Source organism: Phycodurus eques, chromosome 3, assembly GCF_024500275.1.
Source record: "Phycodurus eques isolate BA_2022a chromosome 3, UOR_Pequ_1.1, whole genome shotgun sequence".
Lineage (NCBI taxonomy): Eukaryota > Metazoa > Chordata > Actinopteri > Syngnathiformes > Syngnathidae > Phycodurus > Phycodurus eques.
The window spans coordinates 10297727-10310586 of record NC_084527.1 but is presented as its reverse complement, the minus strand read 5'-3'; the positions used below and the strand labels follow the sequence as shown (position 1 = coordinate 10310586).

At 41.0% G+C, this 12860-nt stretch overlaps 1 protein-coding gene across 1 annotated transcript in view; it reads left to right on the top strand.

Moving 5' to 3' along the window:
• LOC133399935 (dmX-like protein 1) overlaps positions 1–12860 on the top strand; it is a 59171-nt gene that overhangs the window by 27185 nt on the left and 19126 nt on the right. Inside the window, 9 exon segments of the mRNA XM_061671980.1 lie at positions 306–403; positions 501–666; positions 3725–3859; positions 4056–4200; positions 4984–5771; positions 6135–6233; positions 6633–6800; positions 7944–8135; positions 8321–8394. Of these exon segments, the coding sequence (XP_061527964.1) occupies positions 306–403; positions 501–666; positions 3725–3859; positions 4056–4200; positions 4984–5771; positions 6135–6233; positions 6633–6800; positions 7944–8135; positions 8321–8394 (1865 nt within the window).

Sequence of the window (12860 nt, the reverse complement as noted above, 5' to 3'; positions counted from 1 at the left end):
GCTGATGGAAGTAAAAAAATTACAATTATCATTTGCAAGTGGACTGAGACCATTCTCTTTACGCAGTTTCGTTCCAGGTTCGGATTTAAGCGCTCGTAAGCAAACCGCATTAGTAAATAATCACACCACTGTTTGTTTCAACCTGTCAAGTGCCTCCTCAACAAATGAATGGTTATCTACTGAGGTGACTATGAACAACATACTGTACATAATCCAAAACAATACTCTCTCTCACACATAAAGCTGTAATTTGTGGATATAACTGTACCAGAATGTGAGCCTGTGTTGTTTCTTTCCTTTGTCAGGTTGCTAAGGCCACTTTTCAGAGAAGTAATGATCCTTTGGATGTAGCCATATTTTACCTGGCAATGAAGAAGAAGGCAGTGGTCTGGGGACTTTACAGGTAGAATTTTTGGATGTGAAACTCGTGCATCACATTTCGAATGAGTCAACTCATGCTTCATTTGAGACCAGTGACACAAGATTAATTTAACCTCCAGATCACAGAAGAATGCCAAAATGACTGAATTTTTCCGCAACAACTTCAGTGAAGACCGATGGAGGAAAGCAGCTTTGAAAAATGCCTTCTCTCTGTTGGGGAAGCAGCGGTTTCATCATTCAGCAGCCTTCTTCCTTTTAGCTGGTTCCCTTAAGGATGCAGTAGAGGCAAGTGAATCTTAAACCTGAGAAGTGCAGCTGTGAATAATATGACTACAAAGGCCTTCAGCCACAAGCTAAACATTAGTCACAAAGTCACAAATATATCTACGTATCTCAGCAGCTTTCTGCACAATGCAATCAACAATTTTGTTATGTCATGTCCTCTGAAGTTCTGTTTTGAGTGGCTGTGTGGAATAGTAAATACTGTAATTTCTCATGTGCAATACACTACACGCAAGGGTGTCAAACAAATTTTTGTCTGGCTGGAAACATCTGCCACCTTTAGCTAGCTGGCTAGCTCTCGTCAATCGTCTTTCGCGATGTGTTGAAAGAATCTGGCTCATCATTCTCCGTTTCATTCTGTCGTGATTGCCATCTGCCATGAAAATCGTTGCAGCTCCTCGGGCACAGAAATTGGAAGTCTCCTTCCGTGGAGATCATCGTCACGGTAGAGGGTTACATGTATCCATGATGCATGATCACCTGCAAGACTACGGTAGCTACTGTACAACTGCACATATGCACATGCGCAGTAAGTCATAATGGCAGCAGCCATAAACAAAGGCTAAACGTGAAATATTTGGTATTCTTTTAAGTAAATGCGGCGTGGCAGCAATGTAGTTCTTGTTAGAATAAAGCAAGTACCGTATTTTCACGAACATAGGGCGCACCGTATTAAAAGGCGGAGTCTCAGTTACGGGGTCTATTTCTGTATTTAACACATACATAAGGTGCACCGTATTATTGGGCGCAGGCATGGTAAAACATACGGTAGCATGCATGCACGCACGCTAAAACAATGTTTTTAAAAATGCAGCGGGAGCAAAACTGAGTTCGGTTGTGCTTTATTGAAGTATTTATTTTCACGTTATTTTTTTTAGCAATCCTCATCCACAAATCCATCAAAGTCCTCATCTTCTGTATCCGAAATGAACAGCTGGGCAAATTCTCAAACAAACACGCCAGGTTCGAGTCAGTCTCGTTGCCGTGCGGCTCCTCCAGAAATGATTCCGGCTTTTACGAAAGTTCGAACAACAGTGCAAGCAGACACGTTAGCCCAAGCATCCACAATCCGTTCACAAATTGTGGCGCAAGTCGCCCGGCGCTGCCTCCTAGTCTTAGTAAAACTGTGTTCGCCATCTGTCATCCATCGCTCCCACAACGCCCTGTTTACATGGATGTCCAGCGGTTGGAGTTCATTAATCCATTGCTGGAGTTGGTCTTCCAACTCGGGCCACCTCGTCTTGTTTCCGCGTTGTGTTTTTCTTTTTTTTTCCGCGCAAACTCAGCTTCATCTTGACTTGGCGAAGCTCGTTTTCCTGCTTTCCTACACTTGCGAACCATGGATTCGTTGATCTTGAATTCTCTCGCGGCTAGCTCGATTCCCATGTTCCTCCGCGTAACTGATAGCTTGCAGTTTAAACTGTGCTTCGTAAGCGTGTCTCTTCGTAGGTGCAGTTTTCGACTGCGGTCAAGCCAGTCGCCCCTAATTTTGTTCATACTAGGCATTACGGAAATAGGTCAAGGAATGCAACCAGCAAAGTTAATTTGAATCTTGAGATACATTAAAAACATTTAGTTTATTTGATATCTTAGGAAAAATAAATGGTAAATGGACTGCACTTCTATAACACTTTATCTAAATCATCAGAGTGCCCAAAGCGCTTTACAAAGCCTCACATTCACACACACACATTCATGAACCAATGGGCGACTGCTGCCATGTGAGGTGCTGACAGGCCCACTGGGAGCAAATTAGGGTTCAGTGTCTTGCCCAAGGACACTTCGACATGCGGACAGTCGTAGCAGGGATTTGAACCTTTTCTACCTACTGAGCCAAAGCCACCCCAACATAATCCCATTGGTAACGCAAGACAAGTCCAGATCTGTGTGACAGACCACCAAGGACTCCACTAAAAGAGGTTTGATGAAGATCTGATATTGTATTTCAAAATAAAAGTCTCCGAAAACTAATAAACAAAAATTTTTAATACATCTCAAGATTCAAATTAACCTTGCTGGTTGCATTCCTTAACCGAAGAACATTGACATCCGTATAATTGGGAAACTTTTATTTTGAAGGTGGTTTTCGTCGCAAGTTGGCGACTTATTACCGTAATGCCTAGTATGAACAAAATTAGGGACGGCTGGCTTGATTGCTACTTCACGAGTGGAGGCTGGCTTGACCGGCGCTATATACCTACTGGGGGCGTGCCTTTAGCGTCGTCCTTCACGCGCATTCTTCCCCCTTTACGTCCACATGCTGTCCTCAGCCACATCCGCTTTTCCTCTGTATAAGCAGCGTGTCGGCAGGAAATGCTCCCAGTCAGTCAAGCGGAACACTCATCACACAACATTTATAGATTTTGGAACTCGGTGCACACATAAGGCGTGCCACATTATAAGGCGCCCCCCCCGTCCATTTTGGAGAAAATTGACAACTTTTAAGTGGGCCTTATGGTCGTGAAAATACAGTAGTGTGATTCGAATCCGAAAATGCAGATTCGGTGTCACCACCCATTTGTGAAGAGCACTAGTTTATACAATGTGAAAATAAAATGTTCCCTTATTACTATGTGTAATAAATTCTGTCAACTTTTGATGAATTTCTGGGCGAAAATACGTATTATACACAATAAATTACAGTATATACAGTGTTTTGTATATTAGTGTTTCTGCGTATTGCATATTTACTCAAAAGACGCACAGCTCTTTGGTTAACCTTTATTCATGAAGGTTACTTCTGTTTACAAAGTCCCCGAAGCAATGAGTCATATTATTTAATCTGCATGAGTAACTAGGACTTCTCTTTAGCACTTCATTCAAATGAGGATTCGTCCAGGCAAAGAGCTATCATTGATTTTGGTTAGTCTCTTTAGCTGAAAGGTAGCCTTATTGAAATGCACCTCACACCTCTGTAGTAAGGACAAGTACAAAAACAGCACTTCATCTTACCTTTTGAGGGAGCATGGTGTTTTTTTATGTTTAAATTTTTGTATTTAAATTAAACTCTCTCACAGTTTTTGGTACTTACTATAGTGTGATCGTTTATTTCCTCTCTCAGGTGTGTTTAGAAAAACTGCAGGACCTTCAGCTGGCTCTTGTGATATCCAGATTATATGAGTCAGAGTTTGAGACGGCATCCACCTACAAAAAGATCCTCCAGAGACACTGTGTTGGGACACGATAAACAGGTGCTGTGCTCAATGTCACATGCTTCAGGGACTCTTGTTTTTCACTGGAAGATAAAGAATCATTTAATGAGTGCAACCAGGTGTTCTTTTGATCCTCCAATGCTCTTTTGACTAGTACACTGCAGAGATGCAGACAAAAAGTGTATATCCATGATAACGATAAACGTAACGTCTGCTATCTTTGCTTTTTTATTTAAAAAGTCCCTTTGCATATTTCAGATACCGATGCACCAGGATCCATTCTTACGGAGCATGGCCCACTGGGTCCTGGAGGACTACAGCAAAGCTTTGGACACTCTGCTGGAGCAGACTACCAATAAAACAAAGTCAGGTTCCACTGATACTGGTATGTCGGCCGTGTGTTTCTCGGCTAATTGGCTTTATGATTGCATTTACTCAATAGTGCAGTACTGACTAACTAATGTGGGCACGTTCAAGTGAGAAAACACAAGCTAATTAATTTGATGAGAACTCATACTGGTATTAAATATTTGTGGTATGTGGAGGAGTTTTCTGATGACTGGTAGAGGAGGCATTACTTCAGTTCCTGCTCCTTCAAAACTACTATACACAGTGATATATTTGCTGAATACCATCGTTGGTGATAGAAATAAGGTGTTTGATCCAAATAGAACAGGTAAGACGAGGTTAAGTAGACCAACATTCTGTGATGGATGGTCTTTGTCAAATGCAGGTTAAAAAGAAAAACTGGAATGAGTTGCCAAATCTTCTCTCTATTTTTCCAACTAAGGCATAATGTCACTACTGGATCGTAAAAACATTTGATTTAATAAATCTTTCAAGGATATCTTGAAAAAATGGCTAAATTGAACTCAACATGAACCAGACAGGCTTATTAACCGTCTTAGTCTCAGGTTGAGGTCCCTGTGGTACACCCTTTATAAATTATCGAAGTGCATTTTAACATCAATCGTGTGACAAAAGTCAAAGACTTAATTATTAATGTGATGTCCTTATGCTTTAAAACCCCCAAGTCGTCTTTATTCTGCTTTTGTGAAAAGAGACTAAACTGTCTATCACCCCAAACTCTTAACGGCTGCTAAAAGTTGACACTGACAGAAGAGACAAGTTCATGTGTCGTGTGCGTGTGTGTGTGTGTGTGTGACAGGTTCTGTGTCCTCAAGTAACGCCGAGGTTTTCAACTTTTACACCTACCTCTGTACCCACCCGCTCCTCCTCCGTCGCCATTTCGGCTCTTCTGAAAAGGCGAAAGTCAGCCTGACCGCAGAAGGTCGGAGAGCTGACTCCATTAGCCTTGAGGAGAGAAGACTCTTTTTCACTGCCGCATACGCTCACCTGCAAGCAGGCTGCCCAATGCTGGCGCTGGAAGTCCTTTCCAAGATGCCCAAAGTCCGCAAAAGCTCCAAACTCAACCAGGAGTCCTCTGAGTTCAGTGCTGGGAGTAAAAACGGGCCAACGTCAAACCAGGACTGGTCTGACCCTGCGCTGAACGGCTACGAGTCAGGCGGGGACAGCTTATCTAACAGCCAGTCTGATTCAGTGTTAAGTTTTGACTGGAGCCAGCCATCACTCTTACATCCAGATGAGCCCCTGGAGCTGAAGTGGGACAGTGACAAAGATGACGAAGACGACGACAATGAGGAGGAGGAGGAAAGTAAAAATGGTAAAAGTTGTAGACCTGCAGATAACAGTAATGTGTTCCACGACACGCACAACCGCATGTTACCTCCAATGGAGGCAGGGATGGACGAGGACAGTGAGGACAATGAGGACAGCAGTGACTGCATTGACCCTTCTGATGACGTCTTGGTTGCACAGCTGAAGTTTACTGCCTGTTTGAAGATTCTGACCAATGAGCTGAGGACACTTTCAACAGGATATGAACTGGATGGAGGAAAACTACGTTACCAGCTCTACCAGTGGTTGGAAAGAGAGGTAACTGTATGCCGTCTTACATATAGAGGGGTCCTTAGTTTACGACGAAGTTCCGTTCCTATGGCGGCGATCCGACCGTAGTCTATCACTTAAGCAGTAATAAAGTTATTACAGTAAATCTTTTGTAGGCCATATACTGTATATAAACCAATCAAATGGAAAAATTAGTGAGTACGGCGGTAACTGAGCGGCCCTTCTTGTGCTGCGTGACCAACTATTCTACCATTGCTCAAACTATTTAATTGCACACCGTTCTTAACCTTGAAATGTTGTCGGTCGAGATCACTGTAAACCGAGAACCCCCTGTATGTAAACTCTTCTGTAAACCAGCATCTGTATATAACCGTTTGATCCCCTTTATAGGTGGTGACTCTCCAGCACTGTTGCAGTTACAACCCCTGTCTTCCACAGGTGTATGCCCTAGAAGATGCACATATCCCTGGGTTGGTGGAGGACGAACCGGTGGGTGTTAGATCTTATGCCTCTTCTGGCTCGCTTACATGTTCTTGAGGAATTTGATAAAACCCCACCACAGTGTATCAGGAATGTTTGTTCTTTTCATTTGCATTAATTAATTTACGTCTTTGGTGCTAACATTTCTTAGCATTTACACGCAACATGTACGGGAAGTACAATTTTGTGTCGATTCAATGTCACCAGCATAATTTACTATTAAACACAGTTGGTGAGTGCACTTGCTGTTGTGTTTAAAACATTTATTTTTCAAATTTGTTATTTTAGTGCTGACACTACAGATGATCTTGTAACACTTTCCAGCTGATTTATATCTGGGAGTATTTACAAGGCATGTATGTCAATATCAGTATTAAAACGTTAAGTAAATATGTTTCCTGTTTCCAGCCCACAAGTCCTTGCAGAGACAGTCAGAGGAGCAGGAGAAACTGGTTGAAGAGTAACCAGCCTTTACTGAGGATGTTCCTGAGTTACTGCAGCTTGTATGGCTCCCATGGCGGAGGACTGGCCTCTGTTCGCATGGAGCTCATTTTACTGCTTCAAGAATCTCACCAGGTCATAACAGTATATCCCGCCATGCAATATTATTCAGTTTTGCATATTCTGTTTCAGCTTATTCTTTTTGGATGACTGATGAGCTTGACCCTATCCCAACTGACTTTGGGTGGCAGGCGGTGTACAGTATACTACAATGTATTGTATACTACAATGTGTGTGTGTGTTTTTTTCTATATATGTAAAAATCAGGCTTTAAAATTGTGTAGAAATGGCACAATCTCTCAGCTTTCAGACGCTGTGGGCATTTCTGCAAAAACACGCATCGCAAAGCTTTCAGCTGTGAGTCAGATGCATGTTTTTAGCACTTAACAAAACATGAAAATTACCTTACATGGTCTTCAAGTATTTGTTTGGTTTTCAACTGTTTATTGATTTAATTTTCCTCACTAGATGAATAACGTATCTATCTTTACCATCACAACTGTTTAACAAAATTTACATAATTTCCTCTTTTTACTACTTGCCTTTATTTTACTGAGTTAAAAAGGTCCAAAGCCGAACGCAATCTTTTTCGTGACATACTTAACATTTACAATTTTCCAATTTGCCATCACATGTACCCTTCTGTGGTGACATCAGGAAAAAGTCAGAGAAAAAGCACAACACATTTTGACATTGACAAATGATTTGACCATAACCGTGACTTTTGGGGTGTTTGATGTCGGAGGTTCCATTCTAAATCGTTTTCTAGTTACAGACATTTGAAAACTTGAGCTACGAATTCAAAACACGTGCCACCAACCACATGCCGATTTATTTTGCTGCCACCTCAAAACAAACCCGTTAGTCATTGATTTTTCCAGTCAAGGCAATAAAGGCAGTTTATCCCAGTGGTAGTCCTGTAGTTTTCTCCTTTTGTTGTTGAGGAACTAGCAGTGGTTTGTGACTGTCGGTTAGGTTGTCATTGTCAGTCTGTGTGCAGATTCTGTTAAAAGAATTCTGTAACAAATTATTGACATTCATCAAGCGGGAGAAACATACAGTAAAAGGCCGTGGGTATTATTTCCCAGAGAGCATCATTTTTAGGCTTCTAGTAAACAAGGTCAGTTTGATGATTTTTCTGATCTAATCTCTTAATGTCATGCCAAAAAATAACTATGTATACTTTTGAGTTGATCATGCTGTGTGATGTCTTAACAGGACAACTGCAGCCCATCAGCTTTAGTGACAAGCTCCCAACACACCTCACTCCCTCTCCTGATGGCTTGTACAGCCAACGTGAAGACTGTGGTGGCCAATCCCATCGTCTACCTGACCAACCTGACGCACGACATCCTGCAGACCATCAACACGCTCAACTCTCCTCCACATCCAGATGTCGTTAACAACGAGGTCAGGTGTTTTTTGTTTTTTCACTGTATTGTTGTATTTAATACAATGACCTATAATTTAGCAAATAGCTATATTGATATAACCTCCACATACAACAAAACGTGCTTCAAGACGTTTAAAATTGTACTTGTTGGTTATACAGCAATGCATGTTTTGTTTTCTTACACTTTTTCTTATCTTTTCAGATATATGTAATGCACACTTTGGCTGCCTCCTTGTCTGCCTGTATATATCAGTGTCTATGTGACGGGCACTATAGGTAAGCTGAAGCAGCTACAGTGGGAAAATGTATATAAAACACACATACACAGTGCCACCAGAAAGTATTTACACCCCTTAACGTTTTCCACATTTTGCTATGTTACAGACTTATTCTAAAGCTGATATAGTTTTCTTTTAAATATACATAAAATACCCCTTAATGACAACGTAAAAACATATTTTCAGACAGTTGTGCAAATTTATTGAAAATGTAAACATTTGAATATTATAGGTGCATAAGTATTCATAAGAACCTTTGGCAGCAATGGCAGCCTCAAGTCTTCTTGGGTGTGTCTTTATGAGCTTGGCACACCTGTTGTGTGGCATTTTCTCCCATTCTTCTCTGAAGATCCTCTCAAGGTTAATCAGGTTGGATGGGTAGCGTCGGTGGTCAGCCATTGATACGTCTCAATAAGTGAAAAAGTGTGATAAATTATCACTTGATTTGTCATGTCACAGTTTTATTTTACAACCTGTGGTATCCTCAAGAAGCACTTTTGTTTTTCTTTTTACTCACTCTAGTAAATACACATGGGTAACATTGCATCCTACAGTTGAAACCAGATGTTTACATACACTATATAAAAAGATGCATACTTTTTTTTACATTTTTCCTACTGTCTGACATGAAATCAGGTTAACATTTTCCTGCTTTAGGTCCTTAATGATTACTCAATTTATTTCTATTTGCTAAATGCCAGAATAATGAGTGAATGATTTTTTTGGGACAATTTTTCACTACTTTCTTCGACTTTTTAATGTAATGTATGTGAACGTCTTTTTTAAACTGTATGACATGAATATCCATCCACAAGACTGTTCTTCATCTCATTTCTTCTTCGTCTCTTATCTACTGTATGTACTCCTTTTACATAGTGCCCTGTAATGTTCAGACTGAGACAGCACATAATTGAAATGCCTTCTGTTGCATTTAAGTTAAATGTGTGGCAAGACTGTTTGAAAAAAACATGCAGTTGCATGTTGAAATGTCAGTACTGACAAGTTGTTACTCTAAAAAAAAAAACGATATATGAGTGAAATTTATGCCATGTTGAAAAATGTTTGCTTTGTGTTTTCAAACAAACTTTGATTGAAATGAAACACATTTTCATCACAATTGCAAGACGTAATGACTATCAAAAATTGGTACTCATAGTTGAGTACCAATTTGCAGTCGTTAGCATAGTTGCTAACGACTGCAACAGAAAGGGAAGGGGCGCTTGTCGGGCAAGACTGATGGGCCAACACACTAGCAAAGCATTCTGGGATTTGTAATATTAGTGGCGCATGTGCTATATATATTGGCGGGCCAGCTCTAATACACATTTAATATAGTCTTGTGGGCCAAATATAATTACATCGTGGGCCAAATTTGTCCCCCGGGCCTGAGGTTGACATATATATGCTTTAGAGGAATCTGCTCGCTTCCTATGGTCAAGTACACTGAAGGTCACATGGGTATAGTTACCAAGACAACACAGTCATGGAACAGAATTCTGTCAACACTCAAGGCGCACAACACGTTTTTAAAAATTCACACTATTTCGTTGTCAAGAGAACACAGAAACGGCAGATTCATCAGACCTCAGAGGCAAGTGACACTCCACCTTTTTAAAATCCATTAACATTACAAAGACTGTGTTGAATTAGAAATAGACCTAGGCACTAGTTAGTTAGGCACTTCAAGTCCCAGTAGCATGCCAGAGATGGTTGGTGTGTGTGTGTGTGTGTGTGTGTGTGTGTGTGTGTGTGTGTGTGTGTGTAAAGTCTGTCACATGAGGAACATGAAAAAAACAAGTCCTCAATTAATTACGTTTAGAATGTAGCACACGTTTCAGAGCGGCCTTTAAAAAAAATGAGTCTTTCTCTCTCGCAAAATCTCTCCAGGCTCACAGAGCTTCCAGCATTAAGAGTACCAGCCTTGTCAAGCGTAATTTAAAATTCATTTGTAAGACATCAAGAAACATGACAGAAACTCACAACACTGTAAACCTAAATGTTAAAACATTGCATATTATTTTTAAAATAATGTTGGTGCCATCTGCAACAAATCTAATAAAAAAATTTAAATCAAGACTGACAAATAGCAGCTTCAAAAGCTCTCTGTACATTTTTTACATCCTTTTTAAGCCTCGAAAGCCACACTGCTGTATTCCAAAAACCAGAAGAGAATATCATCCCATTTGTTGTCTGAGTTGACCGCATGCGTGCATCACCCCTTGCATTATTTAATATGCATGGTTACCAGTGTCCATGCTCCTTATTTCTCTTCATTCTACCCCAATAAGTTTTCCAGCAAGTGCAACCAGGGGTGTGACATGAACACTTTTACAGCAAAACAATTGAATAGACCAGTGGGTGCTGTGTCATTAAGGGGGTCGTGTCAGTGGAGTGGTTGAAAATGAAGGTTGTATCAAAGTTATGCATCCCTTGGCGACACTTTAAAATTGCTCAGAAACATGCTGCAATGTACACTGGATACATCCATCGCCTGGATCAACCAGTCAAGCTTACATAGAGAGAGAGCGAAGGCATGCCACAGTTCATCATCCTAGAGCCCCAATTAAGAAATGTCTTGAAATCAGTTAGTTAAAAAAAAGTGTGTGTATACTCAGTGGGTAGGGAAAGTATTCAGACCGCCTTAAAATTTTCACTCTTTTCTATATTGCAGCCATTTGCTAAAATCATTTGTTCATTTCTTTTCCACATGAATGTACACAGCGCCCCATATCGACAGAAAAATAAGACTTGTTGACATGTTTTACATTGATTAAAAAAGAAAAACTGAAATATCACACAGCCATAGGTATTCAGACTCTTTACTCAATATTTAGTAGAAGTACCCTTTTGAACCATGAGTCTTTTTGGGAATAATGCAAGAAAGTTTTCACACCTGGATTTGGGGATCCTCTGCCAGTCCTCCTTGCAGATCCACCCCAGTTCTGTCAGGTTGGATGGTGAACGTTGGTGGACCTTTTCAGGTCTTTCCAGAGATCCTCAATCGGGTTTAAGTCAGGGCTCTGGCTGGGCCATTCAAAAACACGTAGTTGTTCTGAAGCCACTCCTTCGGTATTTTAGCTGTGTGCTTAGGGTCATTGTCTTTTTTGAAGGTGAATCTTCGGCCCAGTCTGAGGTTCTGAGCACTATGGAGAAGGTTTTCATCCAGGATATCCCTGTACTTAGCCGCATTCATCTTTTCTTCGATTGCAACAAGTCTCCCTGTCCCTGCAGCTGAAAAACACCCCCACAGCATGATGCTGCCACCACCATGCTTCACTGTTGGGACTGTATTGGACAGGTGATGAGCAGTGCCTGGTTTTCTCCACATATGCCACTTAGAATTAAGGCCAACAATTTCTATCTTGGTCTCATCAGGCCAGAGAATCTTATTTCTCACCAACTTGGAGTCCTTCAGGTGTTTCTTAGCAAACTCCATGCGGGCTTGCATGTGTCTTGCACTGAGGGGAGGCTTCCGTCAGGCCACTCTGCCATAAAGCCCCGACTGGTGGAGGGCTGCATTGATGGTTGACTTTCTAGAACTTTCTCCCATTTCCCGACTGCATCCCTGGAGCTCAGCCACAGTGATCTTTGGGTTCTTCTTTACCGCTCTTTACCGGTCTCACCAAGGCTCTTCTCCCCCGATTGCTCAGGTTGGCCGGACGGCCAGCTCTAGGAAGGGTTCTGATCGTCCCAAACGTCTTCCATTTCAGGATTATGGAAGCCACTGTGCTCTTTGGAACCTTAAGTGCAGTAGAATTTATTTTTTTTGTAACCTTGGCCAGATCTGTGCCTTGCCACAATTCTGTCTCTGAGCTCTTCAGGCAGTTCCTTTGACCTCATGATTCTCATTTGCTCTGACATGCACTGTGAGCTGTAAGGTCTTAGACAGGGGCGTGGCTTTCCTAATCAAGTCCAATCCGTATAATCAACCACAACTGGACTCCAATGAAGGTGTAGAACCATTTTAAGGATGAAATGGACAGCACCAGAGTTAAATATGAGTGTCACAGCAAAGGGTCAGAATACTTATGACTGTGTGATGTTTCAGTTTTTCTTTTTTAATAAATCAGCAAAAATTGTTGAAATTCAATATGGGATGCTGTGTGTACATTAATGAGGAATAAAATGAACTTAAATAATTTTAACAAATCGCTGCAATATGCAAAGAGTGAAAAATCTAAGGGGGTCTTGCAATTGTGATAACGTTTAATTTTAATCAATCATTGTTCCAAAACACTAACTAAACTAACTTGAACATGGCAAGTTTTACTCAAATACAGCAGTTGTAGGGTAACTTGTCATTACTGACATTTCAACATCCAACTATAATTTTCCAAGTCTTTCCTCACATTTTGCTTAAATTTAGCCTGTCACACAAAGTTTCTGTTATGTGATGTCACTCTGAACTCTCAGGAGCATTATGTAAAAAGAGGACATAAAGTGGATTAGAGTCAAAGAGGAATG